Source organism: Abrus precatorius, unplaced genomic scaffold (genome assembly GCF_003935025.1).
Source record: "Abrus precatorius isolate BTA unplaced genomic scaffold, Abrus_2018 Scaffold9, whole genome shotgun sequence".
Classification (NCBI taxonomy): Eukaryota; Viridiplantae; Streptophyta; class Magnoliopsida; order Fabales; family Fabaceae; genus Abrus; species Abrus precatorius.
In genome coordinates this window covers 25,900,638-25,925,285 of record NW_020874439.1, presented here as the reverse complement: position 1 = coordinate 25,925,285, position 24,648 = coordinate 25,900,638, and the positions used below count along the sequence as shown (strand labels likewise).

Below are 24,648 nucleotides of genomic sequence, written 5' to 3'. Positions count from 1 at the left end.
CTTAACATCAATTTATGTTATAAAACTATTATTTTATATTTATACAATTATATATATATATGAGGTAAAAAAAATTATCATATAATACAAGTTAAAAATATATTATAGTGATTTATAATAACTATAAAAAGTGATTTAATAATTTTAAATAATGTTATTATAACTTAATATAATTACGAATATTATTATAGAAAGATGGTACTTGATATTTAAGCAAAATGTATTTTATTTTTATTTATTATAAAATTATAAGAATAGAATATAAATTAATTTTTAAATGGTAAAAAAATTATTCGTTTTTTACCTAAGAAATTAGTAACAATTTCTATTTTAGTTTTATTCTTTCATCTTATAAGTTGAAATCAATAACTAAATTTGCTTATATTTTTAAGTACTTATGATGAATTACCAATTTTATAAACAAAACTTAATTAAATATAGACCTTTAAGTACCAGTTTCTAATTAAAATTAAAATTTTGCATCAACAACTAACATAATAAAGATCAATATTAAAAGTTGATAGTTTCATAGATTAATCTTTAATTTTAATTGAAAAAATGAACAAAAAATATTTAAGGTATTACATATAAATTTTTAAATTATTTTTTATAACTTGTTATGAAATACCATAACTTCTTTCAATTTATTTAAATAATGAGATTTTTCTTTCTTTCTACATAATTTAAAATTTTATCATACAAGAATTAAAATAAAAGAATTAATATATATATATATATATATATATATATATATATATATGTGTGTGTGTGTGTGTGTGTATAAGGATCAAAATAAAATATATTTAAATATGTGATAAAGGTGTTATGCGAAAATTAATAGCAGATATTATTTTAAAAATATTTTTTCGTTTAAAAACTTGTAAACAAATTTTTGTTATAGAAACTAAATAAGAAAAAACGAGTTTTAGATTGAAACCAAAATTAGCTTCTTTTAGTCCACTCATATTTTCAGGCACTTTCCTCTTTCACAAGCAATGGCACAAGCATTAACAGAAAGGTAACATTTTCTTCTGAACTCAATCACTTTCTTCAGTGTAACCTAATATCCACAAGTTTCATATTAACATAATTGGAATGACTCTTATGTAACCTTAACTTGTTTGCAGGTATGGTGTTGTGACAGGAGCAAATAAGGGAATTGGGTTTGCAATATGCAAACAATTGGCCTCTAATGGGATCAATGTGGTGCTAACAGCCAGAGATGAGAAAAGGGGTCTTGAAGCTGTTGACAAACTGAAAGAGCTTCCTCTCCCTGGCCATGTTGTTTTTCATCAACTTGATATTTCAGATCCTGCAAGTATAGAATCAATTGCAGATTTTATCAAGAACCAATATGGAAAACTCGATATCTTGGTAAGAAATATCATTTCTCTTTTGATTTTCATTTTCCTAATTTTATCATCAAGATTTGTAACTGTGGTTAGAATAACATAATTAATGCCAACTTTTGTTTATTTCATTTTTTTCACCATGTAATCCTATGATTAACAAAACCATAATTTTTCTTCTCTTTTTTAATTTTACTGTGAGGGTCTTATGGATAAGATACTCATCTTATATTCGAGTGGTTAGGATATTTTGTCAACGATTGGTTTATATAGATTTAGGCCCTATCTCGTACCTCATAGGAAAATACATTTGACTGATATTATGTTTTTTGGTTTTATGGATAGAATATTCATTCTTTGTTATGAATGGTATTTATAAATAAGAGTGGTCTCTAATTAGATTGGATTGAATTAAATTGATTATTCAGAAAACAGTGATATTTTATTTAATTAATTCATTTTAAAACATAGATTTTAGATCAGGTTTTCATTTTGTTTCTTTTCGTATTTGTTTAAGAAACATTTAATAAACTTTGAAATATATAGTATGTATGATAAAAGTTAACTCAAGGATCAATTATCTCATCTTATGAGGAAATTATTACTTCAAGCCTAAGAGTAATATATCTCAATTTATATTCAAAAATTAACTCATTTGCTTTTGTTGTAATATGTCTCGTCCTATTTCTTTTTTTTTTCTTTTATATATATATATATATATTGTTCAATACGAAACCAAAAAAAAAAAAACTATATATAAAAAAGCGTAAAGATAAAAATAAATCTCAAATTAATCTATAATTAATAAATATATTATATATACTAACAAATAAATTAATTAACGCAGATCATTAATATAAATTCTCAATGCATAAATATTAATACACTAACATTATTTATTAGTATAGACATTTAAAATATTTACTAGCAATTTATTTTTTGTATCTCATGTCAGGTCTTGATTGTATCACTCATGCAACCTCTTGTCCATTTATTTCCTAATTACAGTATTTCAATTATCAAGTAAATAAATATGATTTTTGAGCGATCCTACAAAATATTTTTATTTAATTTTAAAATTTACAAGTAAATTTTGAGCGATCCTTAATGATTTTTTTAATAACTAGTAATTTTTTTGTATGCCAAAAAAGGTATCATTAAATTAAATATTTAAAAATAAATAATTTAAGATAAATTATATGATTATTTTTTAATTTAATAAGTTTTATAAATTTTAAACATAATAATTTTTATAATTTCTAATAATAAATATTCTAGTATATTAAATAAAGTAAAAAATCATGAGAAATTTATAATTTAAATTAATATTAAATTAAAAATAAATACATAATATACAAAAAATCACTTAGTTGGATTAAAAAAATTCCTTTTTTTTTTAAGAATACTCTTAAAAATGCTCTCCTTTGAGATTTCTCCTAAAAATCCTATCATTCAATAATTAATATTCATAATTTATACGTAGAAGTTGATTTATGATTCAGTCCATGGAATATATTTCTTTACTAATTTTTTCATTTTGTGATTCGTAGTTTCTAATTCATCTTTCATGATCACATAAAATTGAAACTTGGAACTTTAGGTAAACAATGCAGCAATTCCAGGAGCACAGTGGGACCCTGAGGCTCTGAATGAGGCAATTCTTAAGGTATATGATTTTTTCCCCTTTCATGCGTTACACAAAAGTCAAGGCAACTTATTTAAAGTTAGTTTGAATATAATTTCTAGTGTTGAAAATGAAATTTAGTGTAATTAATATAATGTTAGTGCAACATACGCTCTAGGTTAGTTCATATATATTTGATCAAGCTAGGTTTTCAAAGTTGCATGAGTACCAGTCAATCTGGTTGAAGGGTTGAGGTTAACAATTTTTTTTCTCTAATATTTAAGCTAATATATAAATTAACAAATATAAGTAAAATTATATAAATACTAAGTGAATTCAGTGTCTCTACATACAGTCATTATCAGGATATATGCAACTGATTAGGTATGACTATAAAGTAATCTCATAGATAATCATTTAACCAATGAATTCTTACAACGTGAGTGTTAATTATTAAGAGACAAAAGTAGATAATCAAGTTTTAGCCTTATTTCATCCTATTTCATGCTATTTTTGTTGAGTACTTTTTAGATTGAGAACCAGAAAATATATATCCAATTCCATATTTAATTTCAGGTGATCCAAAAATCAATAAAATGGATAAGATATTTATGGTCTTGATGAAAAGATGTGATAAACTACTTATAAGTATATTGATTTTGGTTGCAGGAAAATCCTAGCCGTGATGATTGGAGCAAAATAGCAACTGAAACCTATGAATTAACAGAAGTAGGTCTTAAAACAAATTACTATGGAACCAAGGCTTTGACAGAAGCACTTATTCCCCTTCTCCAGTGTTCAGCCTCGCCAAATATTGTCAATGTCTCCTCATCCATGGGAAGGCTACAGGTATTTTGAAACTGGTCAATTTTTTATTTTTATTTTTTTGTCAACAAGAGGGGTCAAATCCCAACGAATGATTCTAATTACTTTTGATACCCACTTTGGTTGCTAAATAAAAATTGGAAATTGGAAATTTGAAATTTGAAAATTTTTAATTTATTTGTTTACATTGTCTTCACAACCAAATATGATGTTTAGAAAAGGTTCAATGATTTAAAAGGTAATTAGATTCCATTCTCTTAAGAGATGTTTGAATTATATAATCATATTTTCTTATTTAAAAGAATACACTATTCATCTATACAAATTTTGTATGTACTACAGTTCAATTTATTTTAAGGTAAATGAATCTATAAATAATGGTGGAGAACAATAAATGAATGACTTAAAGGTATTTTTATCTTTCTGTTTAACTTCTAATTTATTAATAATTTTAGTTTTAAATGCCAAATTATGAATTTTAGAGGAAAAAAGAGAACTTCAGTTGAAGAAAATGATGCTTTGAATACTCATGATATTAGCTATATATGAAACTTAGAATTTTCATTTCACCATTGAAAAAGATGCTTATGATTATTTGTTTACATATTTATTTACAGAATATACCAAATGGATGGCCTAAAGAAGTACTAAGTGATGTTGAAAACCTTACAGAAGGAAAAATAGATGAAATTTTGAATGAATTTCTAAAGGATTCAAAAGAGGGTTCATCAGAAAACAAAGGATGGCCCTATGCTCTACCTACATATTGTGTCTCAAAAGCTGCTCTAAATGGCTACACAAGAATTCTAGCCAAGAAGTACCCTTCATTCTGCATCAATGCAGTTTGCCCTGGCTATGTGAAAACAGATATAAACTTCAATACCGGTTATCTAACACCTGATGAAGGTGCTGAAGCTGCTGTGAGGTTGGCATTGCTACCTCAAGGTAGTCCTTCTGGCCTCTTTTTCTCTCGGAGTGACGAGAAATCATTTTGATTAAGGGTTGTACTACAAAATTTAAACTTGGTTAATGGATTGAGTAATATCTGAAGCTTAGGTACAGTCATGTTTCAAACTAGTTTATAATATTGTAACAATGGATTATGTGTTCATTATAATTAAATTAGTTATACATGTATTGTGTATCATACATATATATATATATGAGTTATGTTTGAATTATTGTGTCAAGCTTGTCTAATTTGTGCAAAATAATAATAATAATAAATATATTTTAATAAAAGAAAGTAAAACCTTTAATATAATAAATAATGGACTCAACTAAATCTTTTCTCTATCCACGTAAAATAATATTTTCAAACACATGAAAAAATATTTCTTACACTTTTTTCTTTTAAATTTTTAAAATATAAATTAAACATTAATGTATATTTAGAACATATATATTTTTACAGGTAATGATTTTATGTTAAAATTATTCTTAATAATAAAATTTTTATTTTAAATATTTAATACATTTACCTTCATTCAAACGTTGTGTTGAAAAACAAGTTGTTAACATGTTTTATTTTAAAATATTTATAATAAATTTTTTTTAATATATATATATATATATAGTAAGATCTTCTCATACTAATATAAAAAAATTTATATTTGATTTAAATTTTTTATTTAATTTACATATAATAGGTTATAATTTATTATTTTACTGACTGTTTATACTAGTGTGAGAAGATTATTTTTCATATATATATACTAGCAAGGTGACACATGCGATGCATTGATAAATTATTATGTTATAATATAATATTACAATTAAAAATTATAAAATAAAAAATAATTATATAAAATATTTATAATAATATTAAAATTATTTAGTATATATTAATATTATTACTAATAAAATCATTTCATATATTGCATTAAAATTTATAATATACTTTTAAATATTTGTAAATTAACTTTAAAAGTAAAAGAATTAGACTTAAATATTATTTTAATTTATAAGATTATAAATTTAATTCTATAAAGTTTAAAAATACTCTTATAATTAATTTGTAATAATGTAACATATATACATAGATATCACAACATAAAGATTCATAATAAAAAAATTAATATATTTAAAAAAATTTAAGATAAATATTATTGAAGCAATAAAATTATATATCTTACAAAATTATATAGCATACAATTTAAAGATAAAAAATATTAATTCTTTTATTGAATAAGCATATTTTGTGTTTCTGAAATCACTATCAAAATTTAAACTCTTATTATTGAATCATATATTCATTACTTAACCCGTTATTTTAAAATTTAAAATATAAAATATTTCATATATTGCATTAAGACTTACAATATACTAAAAACATATTTTATCGCTTTAAGATATACTAAAAATTGCTAATTAAAAATAAATGAATTTAATTTATTTGAATTAAATCATTCAAGATGACCTTAAATATTAATTAATTATTATATAAAGATTATTATGTTAAAGAGTGAAGGCAAATTCTCCTCTAAAACTTATTACAAATTTCTCTCCAAAACTGATGATAAAATCACAAATAAATTATCCGAACCATTATCTTCCAATCCACCTTTACATGTTGTATTTCAAAAAGCATTGAAATAGTATGCACTATTTTGAAAGAAGTTTAGTTCAAAATTTTATTTTGAACAAACAACCAGTACTTTCTCTTATATATATCAAATAAAATACAATTTCTTTTTCACTTTAAGATATATATTTTTACTTATTTTTTGTTTTTATTTTTATAGTAAACTAAATTTATAAAGTTCAAGAGTTTTTCGTAATTTTATCAGTTATCAATTTTCAATAATAAAATTTAAAATAAACATTAATATTTAGATTCAAATCTGTTGCAAACAATGCACATTTTGAATATATCAAAACTGTTAATTAGAAATAAATGCATTTAACTTATTTGAATTAAACCATTCAAAACAGTCTTAAAGATAAAGATATATCAAAACTGGTAATTAGAAATTAATAAATTTAATTGATTTGAATTAAAATATTAATTAATTACTATATAAAGATTATTAAGTTAAAAAGTGAAGACAAATTTTTTTCCAAAACTCGTTCATATATATATATATAACAGGCAGAAAAGACAGAGAGAGGCTGTGCACTGCAATATGAAAAGGAATGTTATAACATTTGTAAAAAATAAGAAGGAACATTAATAATAATGAATAACAGACCAGGGCAGTACTCATTCAAGAATAGGCTTCCTGAGTCTTTACGATGCAGTTTGAATTGAACTTAAGAAAAAAAAAAAGACTATTTGATCTTATTATAAAAAAAAGTTGTAATTTGATTTGAATTAGTTTAAAATTAATATTAAATTGAAATTAAAATCAATCATTACATTTTAAATTGATTCGTTTATTATAATTTTATATTTTCAAAGGACAAATACAGTAAATTATTTGTTAATAAATAATTTTAAAAAATTAATTATAATATAAATAAAATTTCAAATCAGTACATATTGTTTTAATGATTAATTTTTTTAATAAACAATATTTATTAAATAAAATTTTAAGTATATAATATATTAAAAAATTTTAAAGTAGTATATTTCATCATAAATCACAAACTAATAATCTCAAATTTTCTTTAAAGAAATATAAATACTCTCAATAAAATACATTTTAGTATTTTTATATAAAAAAAAATTAATATATGATTTTTTTATTCGGTCTTATTTTAAATATAAGATTCCATAAAAAAAAATTTACTTTTACTTTTGACAGTTGATTTATTTTGTTTTATCAATCTGGTTAGAAGATTTTTCGGCAGAGTTGGAATCCAAGTTCTAATGAAAGTAGTTATGTTAAATATTAAAAATTACAACTTTATTATTTGTAATAGTTATATCTAACTTAAATAAGATTATTTTTAATAAAAAATATACGTGATCAAGAAAAAAATAAATTTATTAAAAAAATAAAAAAAAGACACTAATAAAATAAAGAGGGTAGAACTTTGAAAGATGAAATATTTGTTAACAAAAAAGAGAAAAATATGAGAGTCTAACGTAGATAAAGGACTACATATTTACACAAATTTATTATAAGATTAAGAAAAATAATATAAATATATTTTAAATGCAAGTTGATTTAATTTAACTTTTATACTGAGAATCAAGTATAATATAAAATACTTTTATTTTTTTATTTTGTTATATCATTTTAATGATTTAAAAACATTTTAATTCAATTTTCAACATTCTTACCAAATAGCATTGCATCGTTTGCAAATTTCATCAAAATTCATATAAGAACATTAGATATATATCTTGGGAAGGTTAAGCTTCATCTTCTTCTTGTGCTCCATTTCTATGTTATATAAAAATTGAAAGATTATACGAGACAAAATATTATTGTCTCCAAATATATTTCAGATAATTTTGTTTTTTCATCTCCATTTTTATAGGATAATACTATTGAAATTTAGAGTTTAAATAAGATTATTCCCTTAAGATTTTTAAATAACGAAGAAATGGTCATCTATAATATAAAATAAACAAATATTTGAAAACATATAAAATTTACCACTTGACATAAAATAATGTTACATGTGGAGGAGTGGTGCATGCATATTGGACATTTTATTTTAATTTTGACCAACTACTCCACTCAGTCTCCACTAATTAAATAAATATTTTGATTGGAAAACATTGAACTTGATTGATTAATTAATTTAAAAAATTATATATAGATATAAACTGAAGAGATGATTTATAACATACGAAATGCATATTTAAAATTTGTTGAATGTATTTGAAAAGCTAAGATAGTTTGGGTTTATCGTCGTTTTTCATTTCTAAATGTGAAATTGATAATTTATATTAAACTAATCAATTTTTAATGTCTTAAAATAGCTATTTTATAATTTAAAAAATTATTTTTTATACTTTAAATATATTATAATTTGAGAACACATATTTAACTGAAATAATTCTTAACATTGATTTATATGTGCTTGTTTTTTATTTTTGAGAATATAATTTTATTTTTATATATAATTTTTATTTCTTTTAAATATTATTTTATAAATTTAATTTTAAATTTTGATTACAAATTTTTAAATTAAAGATGTTAGAAAAACTCATCTAATCATATTTAAATATTAAAAGTATTTTGATAACTTTTTGGCAAGTACACAATGTCAAATACCAGATCACAAAAATATTATTAATTGTATCAAAAAATAAAGTTGTAATATGAACTAAAAAATTAACTATAGTGCAGAATATGAAAAAAATGTAAATGCTGAAAAATTATAATTAAATATGGAAATAAAATTTTAGATATAAGGAACTAGTTAATAATGAAATTAAACTACAATATATAACTAAAGAAAATAATGAAAATGAGTTGTAAATTAATTAAAAGGTAGGTTGAGTTCAGAATTTTTTATTATTTTCTCCTTGCATAAAATATGTGTATAACCTAAAATATAACTCAATTTAATAGTCCAGTTTCTAAAATATTTAACCCCAATTCCTTAGTTAATTGGTTCTAAAATGAATTTAGCTTCCTAATTAATCCTTTAGATAAAACAAAAAACATTTAGTATTAAGATTAAAACCCAAATGACCATATCATTATAAACTTTTATTTTTAGATAATTTATAACAAATATTTTGATCTCAATTCTACAAAGTTTACAATTTTTTAGCCATGAGTTCCTTTTCATCAACTACATTCACGTAAAACAGAGAGTCATTAAGTTCAAAAATAAAATATTAAATTAAAACTTATATCTTGAGTTACATTCAATGTTTAGTTCATTGCAATGAGTAAAATAATAATTTTATCCTTTCTTAACTCCAAGAAAATTAGCAAGACATAATAGAAATGAAGATGCATAAACTAAAATAAATTGTAAAATGAAACCTCATGTTTAGAATAAAAAGAAACTACAAAAAGTTATAAATGATGAGAATCATTATTTCATTACAAAATAAAAGGATTGGAGAGATAAAACCTTATTTTCCATCAAAATTTCATAAAAAATCAAGAGGAAAATATTTTAGCCGTCATTCCTATGTAAAATTGTACAAAAACCTAAAATTTTAGATTTTTAAAATATAAAGAAAAAATAAAATTACATATGCCCACAAATATATACGACATCAATTTAATTTTTACTCTTTAAATATAATTACCAATTTTCTTCTAATTTCTTCAAAAATTAAATACCAATCATCAATATTTAAATGATTTATTAAATTTACAGTCATCACATATTCTATTAAATATTTTAATTAATTACACCAACTTATAAATTTAATTCAATAAAATAAGCCACATGTCAATGACTATTTAATTTAATAAAATGAACCACAGGTCAATGCCTCATCATATTTTTAAAAATAAAAACACGCATAAAGACAAATAAGAGACGCATAAAGACAAATATAATATTTTTTATATTTTTAAAATATGAAATTATTTTTTAATAAAAGTTTATCACTCTTGATTAATTATTCTCGCAGTGAGTGCTTAAACTAAAATTTTTCTTAAAATAATTTCGATAATCCCATGTTAAAATTGGCTTAACCCTCGTTTGATGAAGCGTGCTGGCTTGTTTTGTTTTCAATAAAACAGCAATGGCGGAAGCTGCAAAAAGGTTTTGTTCACCACGCATGTCCTTTTTCCGTTACACCTTTTACTCAACGTCAAAATCTTAATCAAGTGTTAAACCAACATATTCATGTTTGGTATTAATTTTGAAAAATAATTACTTAATTTTCAAAAAATATCTTAAAAAGTTGGTATAGAAAAAGTGAATCAAACATGTACTTAGTTGGGTTTGGGTTTGACTTAGAAATGCCTAAGTTTCTAAAAATGGTTACTTTGCAGGTATGCGGTTGTCACAGGAGCAAACAAAGGGATAGGATTTGAGGTGTGTAAGCAATTGGCTTCTAATGGAATCAAAGCGGTGCTGATTGCAAGAGATGAGAAAAGGGGTCTTGAAGCTGTCGACGAACTCAAACAACTTGGTTTGTCTGACCAAGTTGTTTTTCATCAGCTTGATGTGACTGACCCAAATAGTATTGCATCCTTTGCAAATTTCATCAAAACCCAGATCGGAAAACTAGATATCTTGGTGGGGTTAAGTTTCACCTTCTTATTGTGTTCCATTTCTACATTTTAGTTCTTGTTTATGTTTAATCAGGTAAATATCGCATGCACTAATTGGGTTTTTCAATGGAGAAAATAGATTAATTAAACTCCAAAAGTTAATTGCTTTTTTATGCAGTAATAAAACCCATATTTCAGTAATAATTAAAAGTCACACAGATGACTATATGTGTAACCGAGCAAGTCCATGTCTGCTGGTGGATGATTGACTGTGTCTGTCTTTTGACATAGGTTGTAGCAGAATTGACGCATGTTGTCAGCCAGGTGGTTTTTATTATGAATGAATTGTTTTGTAATTTGGATATTGGTTGTTGATTGGTTTGTTGGTTGTCTCAACTCTCAAGTTTTTTGATATATATGGACATAATTGCGTTTTCTTATTAAATGATACGGATGGTTGAATATTATGATGTTATGATGGGATTTGTTATTGAGATCGATTCAAAAGAGAAGATAAATCTAGCCAAGTCTGCTTTGCGTTATGATGTGATTCAGCCATGGGTCATGATTGAAATGTACAGAACAGTAGACTTCAAGGGAGGGAGGTTGAGTTGCCAAGGGAGTCATAACCTCAGTTGTAGTGAAGTCAAGGGTATTGTGCCAGTGCAGCCTAGAAAGAATAAACCATGGGAACTGTTATGAGGACAAAAGAAGTTTTGCTTGGTATTGCTGTTTTGGGCATTAGTTACTAATTTACATCATAGGGTTTCTCATTTTATGTTTGTGTGTTGCATTTGTAACAACAGCCTATTAAGCTTCACATTCTGCGAGTGTTAGAATACTATTTGAGATCCATTGACATTTTAATATATTGTATTAGCTCTGTAATTAGTTGATGTAGGGTAAATAAGATGGACTGCATGTTACATAAGATACACAATTTCTTGTACACAAGTATGTAGGTATGTTCTTGATTGTACCAAATGCAAGTAAACCATCTTTTGCCATCAGGTTCCCTAGTTTTTTAATCTACTTTCTGAACTTAACATACTGTAGATTAGTTTGCAATTTTCATTTATCCTACTACTCATATCTGCACATATCTAATTTCCAGGTACCAATTCCTCTCATTAAGGGATGAAAGAAGCCTTGGATTTTACTTTTCTTCTGTCTAATGTGTTCTCTTTGATAATTCATTATTTTTTTCCTTCCCAAACATAATTCATTATTTTTTAATGACCAGATATGTTTGGATTTTGTGTAGGTGAATAATGCAGGAATAGTCGGTGGAAATGTTGACGTTGATGGTATGGAAGCTTCAATGACTACTGGGGTATGTTTTCTAGACAGACTAGACCATTTGGATTTATTTTATTCATTTTATCACCCCCAAAGCAAAGGCAATTTGCACTTTATGAGATTTGATTTCAGTTAATTTTGATCGTGGGCTAAGAATATACTTAAATCTACTTAAATCTGTAATCTGCTGTCTGCAGCTTCATAGTTTGAGTAGGCTCAACATCATATATTATTGCATTAGAGAAGGAGATAATTTTCAACACAATTGAATGCTGAAACCTAAATTGGTCCTTCTAATGTTAAATGTAATAGAAACTGAGTTTTTCCTTTCTTAGTTTCCAACCTACACCCTAGACCCAGTTTTTTTTCATTAGTCACAACCATAAAGCATTGCTGTGAACCTTAAAAGGGTTGCCCAAGTGAATAGAGAAGCTGTTTATGCAACTAGAACCCAAACAAATTCTTTTATCCTATTAATTTGTTGATTTTTTGGAGTAATTATCCATCAAAATACCTCTCAGGCCATGTCGGATAAACATTTAGGTATACTGTGATATTCTTTTTTTGGATAGGATTTTGGTATTAAGAAGGACATATTATTTGTAAAGATTGGTTTTGGTTGCGGTGGAACATATTTGCACATATTTTTGTTGGCAAACAGAGGGTTGATTTCCTTCTTGTTCACTGTAGGACACACGTGAGTGGACTAAATTCATAATTCCAACATATGAATCTGTAGCAGCAGGTATTAAAACAAACTACTATGGTGCCAAAGACATGTGTGAAGCTCTTATTCCCCTTCTAAAATTGTCAAACTCACCGAGGATTGTTAATGTTTCGTCCACCCGTGGGAATTTGGAGGTATGTGATCCAAGAATATACTTGTGCTACTTTGTCTGGAATCTCAATCAAGAAGCCAGCTTTTGTTCAATTTAAACCAGTGTGTTTGATCCTATAAAAAATTATGGAAATAAACCATTTTTTCCCTATAAATTGATCTGCTGGTGAACAGGTGAATGAAGCCACCAATTTTTACCCAACTTAAAACTTGTGTTGTTTCTTCAATCATTGTAATATATTTGTGATTTGAAGATTGGGCATACATAACATCTGTTGCTAATGCTGATGCAGTTAATACCAAATGGATGGGCTAAAGAAGTCCTAAGTGACGTTGAAAGCCTGACAGAGGAAAAACTTGATGAGGTTTTGAATCAATTTCTGAAAGATTTTAAGGAAAGTTTATTAGAAAACAAAGGCTGGCCTACTGTTTCACCTGCATATAAAATCTCCAAAGCTGTTTTGAATGCCTACACAAGGATGCTTGCCAAGAAGTACCCAACAATTTTCATTAATGCTGTTTGCCCTGGGTATGTTAAAACAGATTTAAACTACCAACATGGCCTCTTGACTGTGGTTGAAGGTGCTGAAAGTGTTGTAAGGTTGGCTTTGCTACCTGATGGCGGTCCATCTGGCCTATTTTTCTCTCGAAGTGAAGTGGCACCATTTTGATCAAGAGTCTTTAGTAGTTGCAAAGTTGTAAGAGAACTAGATGACATTCCCACATATCAGCAAACTCAATTGTGTTTGTATTAGATTTTATAAACTTGGTTTACAGTGAAGCTGAAGTAATCTTTGATTGTAAAAAGTGCTGATTCAATGTTATTTAAATAGTATTAATTAAAATCACCTGGGCATGACTTACCTCTTGTGATAGATTGTGAGTAAGTTGATACTATATTGTTTCACTCGTTGAAATATTATTATAATCTTATTATCAAATTATGAGGTTATTGATGTCAATGTACAAACGCGAATTGTTGCAAGAAAATAGGGCATGGTGATTGCTCTGCCCATTTATTTCTTTTACTTTTTGAGGGAGTAAAGAATGTTTTAAGTGTGGATGAGATGGTTAATGGTATTAATTCTAAAGGTTTGAAAGCCATTGTAAGTAAACAAGAAATGTGATCAATTCTCTAGAGCATGTAACTGATATAGCACCAACTCAAATTTTCTTATAAATAATGATTGTTAGTTAATTTGTAAAAATTATTGGATGGAGAAGTAGTGAGTTACTTGAGAATGCTGAAAAAGTAGATGAGTTTCTGAATGAATTTCTGAAATATTTTAGTGAGCCTTTCCTAATTAATGTTGCTTTTAGTTTTACCATGAGTGGGACTTGGGGTTGACTTTATTCCTCTAAATTAACCATGGGGCACAAATTTGGTACTCATAAGGAGGGAAAGCTCATAGGAAGCCACGTACAGCACAAAAATCTTAACCCATGACGAAAGCAAATTGCTATGATTAGGGATGATGTTTTAGTTTTGACATAACAGTTTATTAGCATGAACTAAGATTTATCTTAGTGATATTGTGCTGACCGCTGATCCTCTTGAGTAATTGAAAAGAACATAAGCAACTAAAGTATTTTTATCAAGTGGTGCTGTGTTGTGAGTCGTAAAATATGTAGGAGGAAATATGATGTGTTACAATGGCAGGCTTTTTTTTCTTTTTACCCTTTTCTTCTATTTTATGGATATAAAGAAAACTATAGCCAATTTACACCATAGAAAGGTGAGTTAATGATTCATGTTAGAATTGATAAATAACAACTATCCAAAATCGGAGACATCTGATTGAAGAGCAAAAAAGGAATTTGATTCAATTCTGGATGCTGACATAAATTCTCTTCGGAGTTAATATGTAATTTAGCTCCTGAAAGTTGAAACTAACATTGTTTTGGTCCTTCAAAGTTTTCATCTATACAAATTAGTCCTTTGAGGGACAAAATTGTTTTTAGTTGGCAACATGGTAGGATAAACTTCTTAGCAAATTCACACTTTCTTGGACCAATTAGCGTAGACATGTACTGTTAAGGAACACAGTAATACAAGGTTCCACATTTAGTGACCAAATTGTGTATTAACTTTTCTCTTAGATATTCCTTTAAATCTTACACTAAAATGAAAATTTTATAAAATTTATATGCATATTGAAGGACATCTCTAATTTTCGTGAAATAACGGTTGCAATCTCATTCATCCTCAAAACCAAAGTTGGCTTCCTGTTGTCATTGTCAAGGATGGTCCTTCCTTTTCATTTCTTGATTTATGTGTTTTTATTGCATTTTTTTGGTCTTATAGATTTCTAGCTGTATATGGCTATAGGTTAAAAAATATTCATTTCATGATTTTTTTTTTATCCCTTTCATTGAGTAGAGTGGAAATTATCACGAAATATATGAATCAGAATGCACTATTGGGCACAGAGGTTGGTTGTTTTTGTTGCTTAAATCATCATATGTAGAAATCACTGAATTTTGGTTTCAATACCCAATAGGCATGGGAAAAAAACACCAAATTTTAATAAATAAGATTGAAAACATAGGTCATGCAAGGAAAAAGCTGTTTTTCGATCCTAACAACTTGTATGAATTTTCTTTTCTCAGTTACTAGCCCTGAAAATACTATAAATCCGTGTAAAGCTCTCTTCCTATGAAATTAAAATTATTTCAACAATGCAATTTACATGACCAACAACAAATACCAAGGTCTCAAAAACGCATTGCTTTATTGCAAAATGAAAGGGTTTCACAGAAGTTTCAAATGCAATTCGAATTTCCATTTTTGTTGGCGATTTTATTGGAATTTAATAAGAAGTTTATAAATTGTTAAATTTAAGTTGAGATTATTGACCTTTTGTGAGGTATGCAAAGTAACAATGCATAAAAAATGATCCTGCCACTGACGTGCATTTTCATAGAAGGTTAAGGAGACAATTTACGTTGAAGTTCTAATAATGAAAGCTTCAAATTCTAGGGAGTTATTGCCATGATCTTTCATGAGCACTTCCTGTAAAAAACGATAAACTCAGAGATCTCGTGTATGCTTGTTTAACAGGTAAAAAGAAAATATCCATCTTACCATTTTTTATATTTTGTTTAGTTACAATAACACTTGATTGTTATTATTGTGCAAATTACCCTCTAAACTCTAATTTGAGAATTTTATTCTTTCAAATTTCAACCATATCATCATAGATTCAACTATCTAAATTACAAAAAGAAGTTTATTAGTTATTTTATTTTGAAAAAAATCATCCACTTTTTATTTTTTAAATCAAGAGTCACCTTCATAGTTTATTATTTTTATCATTTTTTCACACAACTAATGTCAAATAATTATTTATTATTTTATATATAATAAATTTTATTAAAAATCACATAATATTATTAAATTAATTGTATTAAATGTTATAATTTTAGATAAAAGTTTATTATTATATAACCTTAGATATCCATTAAAAATTGAATTACTAATTTTAAATTCTTTTACATTTTATTCTTATATATTCTTCTAATTATTAAATTAAAATATCAATTATTTTTATATTTTAAAATAAAAATTTTCATTTAATAATTTTATAAAATAATAAAAAAATTACTAAGAGGAAGATATAACAAGGTTTCAAAATTGTAGTATGAACTATATTAAGAGAAGTGGGGAAATGAGGGAAAGTGAAACGAAGAATGGAAGAGGGAAAAAGGTTCTTTGTGGCGGTTCACGTCGGCGCCGGCTACCACTCTCCTTCCAACGACAAAGCCCTTAGATCCGCCATGAACCGTGCTTGCCTCGCCGCTGCTTCCGTTCTCTCCAACGTAACCCTAATCTCGATTCTGCTTCATATCAATCTCTCTCTCTCTCTCTCTCTCTTATACATTTCACATTCTCTTGATAATTATAGGGTTCAGGATTGTGCTTAGATGCTGTGGTAGCCGCCATTCAAGTGTTGGAGGATGATCCAAACACCAACGCTGGCAGAGGCTCCAATTTGACGGAGGACGGTGGCGTCGAATGCGATGCCAGCATTATGGACGGAAAATCTGGTGCCTTTGGTGCTGTTGGAGCAGTGCCAGGTACTTTCATATTTCAATTACACATCTCTGTTCTATGCAGAATCAGAATGGCCCGTCTATACACTTTTGAATTTTACTGGTTTTTCTCGAGTAAATATCTATTTTAGCCTCTCAAATTATAAGAGTATGTAGTTTTAATCTTCAATTTTACAAAAATATGTACTTAGTCCTTAATTGTTTTAAAAATCTTTCATTTTAGGTTGCGTTTGATAAGATGTCATAGTTTATTTAAAAAGATTATCACTTATTTTTTTGAAAAATAATTTAATAGAATCGTTTAATTACAAACATAAGGAACTTATAGTTTTTAAAAGTCAGCATTTAAAATGCTTGTTGAAATAGCATTTAGTTTATAGTTACCAATAATTTTATTTCATTTTAATTCTTATCTGTTTAAACGAATTGCATATAGGTATAAACCTTAAATCACTACCTCCTCATTAATTCAAATATTATGTTAATACAATATTTTCTATATCTTTTTAGTCATTTATAATATTTCAGCTAATTTTTATCAAATAAATCTAATTCAATCCATTATTTATATTATAATCTTTCAGCTAGTCTTACTAAATAGAGTTTTAGTGTGTTTGGTAATACTAATTTATAACTTATTTAAAAGCTTGTAGTATTTTTTTGTCAATAAATGAATAAATTAGTTGAATTGTTTGGTAAACAAAAAATAAAAAGGAGCTGGTAAGCTTTTATCCTTAACATCTTAAACAATTTACACTCACAAAATAATCTTAACACTTCTTTTTTAGTAATTTAACACATTTCAACTAGTTATATGGCTAGTTTTACCGAATAACTAATTCAATCAGCTAAATTATAAACTTTAAGCTAAGTTTACCAAACAAATCTTTAGTCCTTTTTTACTTCATTTTTCCAAAGGACTAAAATGGATATCATTTCGCAAAGTTATGGATTAAAGTATAGTTTATGTAAAGTTAGTGATTAAGTGATTGACACTTACAATTTGAGTTACTAAAATAGGTATTTGCTCATTTTCTGTGTATTTATTCGTTAAGTATAGACCAGGTGTTCAAAATGCTATTCAAATTGCTGCTTTATTGGCCAAAGAGCAAATGATGGGATCTCCATTGTTGGGTCGAATTCCTCCAATGTAATCATTTTCTACATCTTTGCATTTGTATTTTATGACCAAACCATTTACGTAACATTGTGTTTCACCTGATAATATCCTTTGTTAGACTTACGAAATTTGACATATTGCAGCTTCTTAGGGGGTGATGGGGCTCGCAAATGGGCTAAGTCTAAGGACATTGCTTTGCCACCAAGTATACATGAGGCCAATGAGGTCATATTTTCACTTATGATTTAAATTTTGCACTGGAACTTATCATTAAGTCATGTCATTCCACTTTAAATTAAAATTACTACTTTGTGTATCTCATAACAGTGGCTGGTCACAGAAAGGGCAAAAGCACAATGGATAAAATACAAGTCCATGGTTGAAAATGCTGCTAGATCTAAGACAGATAACACTCCTGAGGGTGACCCTTCTGCCTGTCAAAATACTGCAATGCCAGGTATTTTTCCACTAGAGCCCTACTTTCTGCTTCCAAAACCATGAAATCAATAAACAGGAATGCTCCAAAGAACCTTACAGGCCCATTGCGCATGAAAATTAGCAAATGCCTGCTGTCCTAGAAGCAATATTACTGGGAAAGATGATGCTAGTCTTCAAACTCTTGTAGTCTTATGACATAATGTTAGGAATGTAAATTTAAGTCTGTGCACCAATGATAGATCAATTTTCTGAAGCCCAAACTCTAGCCTTCCCTTGAGAGGGAATCTTAAATTTCTTAAAGTGCTTTAACTGGTTGGGTTCCAAATCAGTATTGGAAAAAAATTTTGCAATGCTAAGTATAGGAGCTTGGAAAAAATGATCTTGGTTAGGATCTTTATTTCCAAGCAATCAATTATTACAAGTGTGATTCTCCCGATGAACTTCATCATGCCAAAATCATCCCCCCTTGTGCTCTTGCAGGTGCAGTTTGTGCTCCGGAAGATCGCATAATGGACACGGTTGGGGTTATTTGTGTAGACAATGAGGGGCATGTAGCATCCGGAGCCTCCAGTGGTGGCATTGCTCTAAAGGTGAAAAATGGTTTTCTTGGTTTGTGTTACTTTTAGGCTTTTAGTACTTCGTTCTTCCATGTTAGAGTAGTAAATGATATCTCATATTTATTATATATACAAAATACCCAACAGGTTAGTGGAAGAGTTGGGTTGGCAGCAATGTATGGTTCAGGTTGTTGGGCATCATCAAAAGGTCCCTTTGGTGCTTCATTCATGGCTGGTTGTTGCGTATCTGGGGCAGGGGAGCACCTAATGAAAGGATTTGCAGCTAGGGAGTGCTGTGTTTCATTGTCACTGTATGATTTGCTCTCAGATATCTGTATTTTCATGATTTTTAAGCATGTTGTGTAATTCTGTTATTGGCTTCAGAAATATATAAACTCTTGATTTTTAAGCATTGTTGTATAATTCAATTTATATGTCTGCTATAGCAATACTCCATACATGGATTTTTCTGACTTTGACGTTCCTTCAGCTCACAGTCTGGTGCTGCCTCTGCTTGCACAAAAATTTTACGCTCTGTTATTGAGGATGGAATTCGATGTGGTACTGATAGCAGTGCAGGGATCTTGGTTGTGCAGTCAGATGCCTCTATAACAGTGAGTCCTGCCAGCTTTTCCAGTTAATAGTTTTGTTAAGATTATTTAAATCTGTCATTTTCTCTAGGATCAAGGAAAATCATCAAGGCTGAAAGCTGTAGAGATTGCTGCTGCTTATACTTCGTTGTCTTTTGGAGTAGGATATTTTGGAAGCTCTATGGAACGTCCCAAGGTATAGCATAATTATGACTTTGTGGTTTACCATCATATGAAGACTTGATATTCATATTATTGTTATTATTGTTACTATTTCTGAATTTTAACTCAAGATTTTAATGAAGGATGCTAATTATGAAATCATCACTTGATGGTCTAAATAGCTTAGAAAATTTTTCCTACAGAATGTTTTAGGTTTATTAGAGATGTCTTTTAGTAGTTTACCTTCAGTGTCTGGTATGGTTTTTGCCTCCTCTAACCCTATGACTTCTCAGCTATCCATTTGAATTTTGGAGAGTGATGCTTTTCCGTTGTGGTATGTTCCAGGTTTCAATTCTCAGGAGTACAAAACAACAAAGCAGGACTGCGATAGATCAATTCGGAGCACGAATAGATCTTTCAAATAAATAGTTGTGACCACTGATCGAATTTCGCTGGTGCTGAGAGTTCAAATTCGTGACACACAACAAAATTACATAATTAAGACTGCTTGATATTCCCTTGAATTTCTTATTTATTGCGCTGTGTGTTGGGGAAGGACTGAATATGTAATTGCACCGGTGCAAAACGAGTCTATATCCAGTCTAAATCAACAAATTTTAGATAGGCTGGAACATTTTGGTTAGAATAGATATAAGATTCGTTTTGGATTGTTAGGGAATGGTCTTTAGTTTTGTGGATTGAATCACATTGAACTTCATCAGTTTCCATGTTTGGTATATTTAGCTGTTTCCAGCATTTTCAAAGTTTCCCAGTAGTAGTCTGTGAAAGGAGCATTCAGTGGAAGCAATACACAAATGAAATTAGAAATAGTGTCTAGTAAACGCCTGAGGGATAATTTGTAGCAAGTTTGGAAGGGGATGGAGGAAATATGCCTTGTAGTTGTTGGGCATCTTCTGAAAATTTTCGTCTTCAAAATGAAACTGAAAATGCTTTACTTAGAAATTAATAATCTTTTCATGCAAATGTGTTCGATACTTGTTTGATCCTACCAATTTGTCATCATTATGTAAAATTGGATATCATCATAATGGCGATGACTTCACCAAATTCTGTATTTTAGGTAATTAAAACGCTGAATCCGTGGTTTTGCAACCATAAGCAAGGGGAGTAGACAAGCCAATGCTGCAAGAGCCATTCGTAATTTTGCACAGGAGAGATTTCTTATCTGAATCAGTTTCTATGTATTTTCAAGTCCTCAGCAAATGCCCTCATTGCAATATGTTTCCTGTCAACATTCTGGGAAGCAAATGCCTTGAAATGGTTGAGCAAATACACAATAAAACTAAATACAGTCCATATGTTTGAATGATAAAATCCATCTCTCCCAATCTTTTGTGAGATTTTATGCAGCAGAGGAATACGGCGTATACAAATAAAATATACATGTTTCCAAGGACACCAGCTGTCAAGCACTCCAAAAGCATGTTACTTCAACACTGATGATGACAGCCCAGTGCAGTGGCACGGGTTTCAGCATAAACTGACAACCATAAAATTCAGGTCGCCCAAAAGTCATGGGCATAAATTGATCAATAAGTGATATATCATCCACACATTAAATTATAACCGGAAGAAAGAGTTTAAATAGTCAAAGAACTGATTCAACAGCAATCACTGTCCAATTTCATGAAAGTCCTTGTTGCCAATATTCTATCTGGGAAAACTGTAAGAGGTCTTCAACAACTATCTAGAGAACCTAAGAAACAACCACGCTGATGTAAATAATTGAAGAAAATGTAACCTCCATGAAATTAATTTGTCCAAATGGAGAAAAAAGAATCACTTCTTTTTCTTAAGTTGTTTAACATTTTTGGCATTGGCTTGTTCTCTGGTTTTGCGTTTCCTGGTGAGAGCAAACTCTCCAAACTTATGACCCACTTTTCCCTCAGTGATCTTACAACGAATAGTGGTTTTCCCATTGTAAATCTTGACAGTGGAATCAACAAATTCCGGCAAGATAGTGGATCTCCGTGACCAAATGGTCTTGTTTGCCAAAAGCTTTGGGTTCTTCTTCATCTTGTACAGGAAAGCATCAATGAATGCTGGTTTGTGCGACACTGGAGGAGGAAGTGGTGCTGCTGGCTTCTTAACAATGGTATTTGCAGCTTCACCAACAATTCCAAGAAACTGCTTGTTCAGAGCCCTAAGCATCATTGTTGGCCTCATTTTTCCTAGTCAAACACAAAATCCAATCAGGTTTGCAAACCATAACATTAAACTTCAGAAAATCAAACCAAGTTGAGGTCATTTACTGGAGGAAATGGAACTAGAGATAATGACTTCCAAATAAGACAAGCTTGCTTAAATTAGTGTAGTGATATATCAACAAAAGCCTTTTCATAGGAATAAAACAGAAAAATGTTTTCCCTTATTCTTACAGGTAAAGCAGCTCAAGGATAAAGGCTTGATTAGGGTTCTTTTGGCTGCTATAAAACAAGTGTAATGATGATTGTTACTCCAAATAATACTTGGGTGGGTGGAATAAGAGATTTTAAGGCAAGCTAATGTACAAAAGGCAACAAACAAGATAATACCTACTCTTTATGTGATTTAAATGCTGAAAGAATAAACATGACATAAACATCGTAGCAAGACTATATACTACGTAAGAGCCACTTCAATATGAGTGTGCTCAATCTAATCAATTCACTACACATTCCTGATATTACAACCTAATTATTGATACTGTGGCAAAAAAATTGATACTACAACCAAAACATTGGTAGAGTTCAAATCAAAATAAAACAAATAATTTTGTTTTCAGTTTAAATCTGACAAGGGATATATTTCAATTTAAATCATACATTGGAAGCAGCAAAGGAAACCTAACAATGATTGAAACAAATTTACTTGAGAAAGATGCAAAAGGGATGAAATCGTAGATTTAACGCAGAGATGAGAGAAGAGAGAGAGGGACTAACCAGGGAAAGATGCAAGAGGTAGAGAGAGAGAGAGAGAGGGGGGGGGGGGGGGAACAAGAGCCAGCTCCAGAAAGACCAAATCGTTGCGATGGTGGAGAGAGATTTTCAGCTTCTGGCTATACCAGTGGAATTGAAATTCATTAATTTTAATTTATTAAAATTCTTAAAATGTTAAATTTTAATCAATTAAATATCTAAATAAAATATTTTAGCACAAAATTATAAATTCCCCTTTTTATGGTTTTTTATTTAAAAATTCAAAAAATATGGATTTTTTTTTTATAAAATTATAGAAATATGAAAAATTTTAAAAATTACACTTGACAAAAATCATCAATGACAACTTTGAAAATTTCAGAATATTTTATTATTATTTTAAAAATTTTCTTTTAGTATATTTAATTTTTTTAACATTTTTTAGAAATTTGTTATCAGCAATTTTTTATATTTTACAATTTTTTTATTATTTTATCTTCTAAATTTGATATGTAAAAAACTAATTTTCAAAATTTTAAGTTTTCTCTTTATTTTTTTTTCATTCAAATACACACTTTATTTTTATTTAACTGATTTTTACAACATACAATATTACTTGTCATAAGAAGCATAAATAATATTTTTTATTAAAAATATTTAATTTAATATACTTATTATTAAATATTACAATTTAAAAATATTATTTTAAAATTTTATCATATATGATTTTGCATAAATTAAAAATTATTTATCTTATAGTTTTAATTTATCAAAAATAAGTTTATTCAATATTAATTAAAATAGTTATTATTTGATAATTTTAAGAATTAAACGAATATATTTAATTTTAAAAATTAAATTACCATTGTTCAAGAGTAATGATGATATTTAATTTAAAAAAATAACTTAAACTTTAAACTTTATATTTAAGTTAAAGAAGCTACTCTTGGAAAATCATTAAAGATGTGGATCAACCAGCGAATATTATTTTATTAAATTTAAATTCTGATAAATATAGTTGTAGAATATTATATTAGAAAATAAAAAAAATAAAAAAATAAAAATTATATAAATCATAATCATTCATACAATAATTATCAAATTTTTTTATTACACAACAATACTCTATAATAAATTATGTGTACGTATAACAGATTATAAAATTATCAAATTTCAATCATTATCTTTTTCTAAAAGAAATATAATTATACGTATAGTTTATAATACACTATTATAGAAGTTAAATCACTAAATTTAATATAAATTATTCTAAATTAAAACTATTAAAGAAAATAATTTTAGTCAGATTATCTTAAATGAGAATATAGATAGTTTTCAACAAACATAAAATTAAGAGTATTAAGAAAGAACTTAAATTATGTCACAATGACCATTTCTAATCATTTTTTTTTAACTTTTATTGTGATTTATTTTGCAACTTTATTAAAATATTTTATCATATTTTATTTCTTTTATATATTCTTTATTAAAATACATTTTTAATATAAAATAGATTATGACTAAATTTCATACTAATAATATAAAACCATTAAACATATATAACTTAAATAGTAAAATGTAACTTAAAAAATAAGATCACAAAAATATATTAATATTATAATTTCATAAATAATTTTATACACATGTTTGATTCAATATGGGTTAGATCAAATTTTAAAAACTAAAATATGAACCAATAAAATATAATTTAAAAATTTTATTTAATTTCCAATATATATATATATATATATATTTATATTTATTTATTTATTTATTTTTACTTTGAATTT

General features: G+C 27.4%; 4 protein-coding genes across 9 annotated transcripts; 3 read left to right on the top strand and 1 right to left on the bottom strand.

The window, feature by feature from the left end:
• Positions 1-901: 901 nt before the first annotated feature.
• LOC113850408 ((+)-neomenthol dehydrogenase-like) lies at positions 902-4,974 on the top strand. The gene is made up of 5 exons (XM_027480947.1): positions 902-1,018; positions 1,128-1,374; positions 2,950-3,015; positions 3,643-3,822; positions 4,416-4,974. The coding sequence occupies exons 1-5, from the start codon at positions 996-998 to the stop codon at positions 4,791-4,793; spliced, it is 894 nt and encodes a 297-aa protein (XP_027336748.1). The 5' UTR covers positions 902-995; the 3' UTR covers positions 4,794-4,974.
• A 5,314-nt stretch (positions 4,975-10,288) lies between these two features.
• LOC113850407 ((+)-neomenthol dehydrogenase-like) lies at positions 10,289-13,955 on the top strand. 2 transcript variants are annotated; one of them, XM_027480944.1, is made up of 6 exons: positions 10,341-10,428; positions 10,662-10,908; positions 11,175-11,207; positions 12,148-12,216; positions 12,873-13,043; positions 13,314-13,955. In XM_027480944.1, exons 1-6 carry the CDS (start codon positions 10,409-10,411, stop codon positions 13,689-13,691), a joined length of 918 nt encoding a protein of 305 aa, XP_027336745.1. In that variant the 5' UTR covers positions 10,341-10,408; the 3' UTR covers positions 13,692-13,955. The 2 variants fall into 2 exon arrangements, with proteins under 2 accessions (XP_027336747.1, XP_027336745.1); XM_027480946.1 differs by lacking the exon at positions 11,175-11,207 and having other exon boundaries at positions 10,289-10,428; positions 13,314-13,930.
• Positions 13,956-16,676: 2,721 nt separating this feature from the next.
• Positions 16,677-20,894, top strand: LOC113850172 (putative threonine aspartase). 3 transcript variants are annotated; one of them, XR_003502173.1, is made up of 10 exons: positions 16,677-16,839; positions 16,926-17,097; positions 18,139-18,223; positions 18,337-18,418; positions 18,521-18,650; positions 19,118-19,221; positions 19,336-19,499; positions 19,686-19,802; positions 19,870-19,974; positions 20,286-20,320. XR_003502173.1 is itself a non-coding variant. In XM_027480579.1 (10 exons), exons 2-10 carry the CDS (start codon positions 17,036-17,038, stop codon positions 20,367-20,369), a joined length of 951 nt encoding a protein of 316 aa, XP_027336380.1. In that variant the 5' UTR covers positions 16,698-16,839; positions 16,926-17,035; the 3' UTR covers positions 20,370-20,894. The 3 variants fall into 3 exon arrangements, 2 of the variants coding, with proteins under 2 accessions (XP_027336380.1, XP_027336379.1); XM_027480579.1 differs by having other exon boundaries at positions 16,698-16,839; positions 18,134-18,223; positions 19,112-19,221; positions 19,679-19,802; positions 20,286-20,894; XM_027480578.1 differs by having other exon boundaries at positions 16,707-16,839; positions 19,112-19,221; positions 19,679-19,802; positions 20,286-20,727.
• A 562-nt stretch (positions 20,895-21,456) lies between these two features.
• On the bottom strand, positions 21,457-22,972 carry LOC113850364 (ribosomal protein S19, mitochondrial-like). 3 transcript variants are annotated; one of them, XM_027480883.1, is made up of 3 exons: positions 22,933-22,972; positions 22,883-22,892; positions 21,457-22,132 (listed from the first exon to the last, which is right to left on the bottom strand). In XM_027480883.1, exon 3 carries the CDS (start codon positions 22,125-22,127, stop codon positions 21,741-21,743), a length of 387 nt encoding a protein of 128 aa, XP_027336684.1. In that variant the 5' UTR covers positions 22,128-22,132; positions 22,883-22,892; positions 22,933-22,972; the 3' UTR covers positions 21,457-21,740. The 3 variants fall into 3 exon arrangements, with proteins under 3 accessions (XP_027336684.1, XP_027336685.1, XP_027336686.1); XM_027480884.1 differs by lacking the exons at positions 22,883-22,892; positions 22,933-22,972 and adding an exon at positions 22,340-22,637; XM_027480885.1 differs by lacking the exons at positions 22,883-22,892; positions 22,933-22,972 and adding an exon at positions 22,214-22,309.
• Between the last annotated feature and the right edge of the window lie 1,676 nt (positions 22,973-24,648).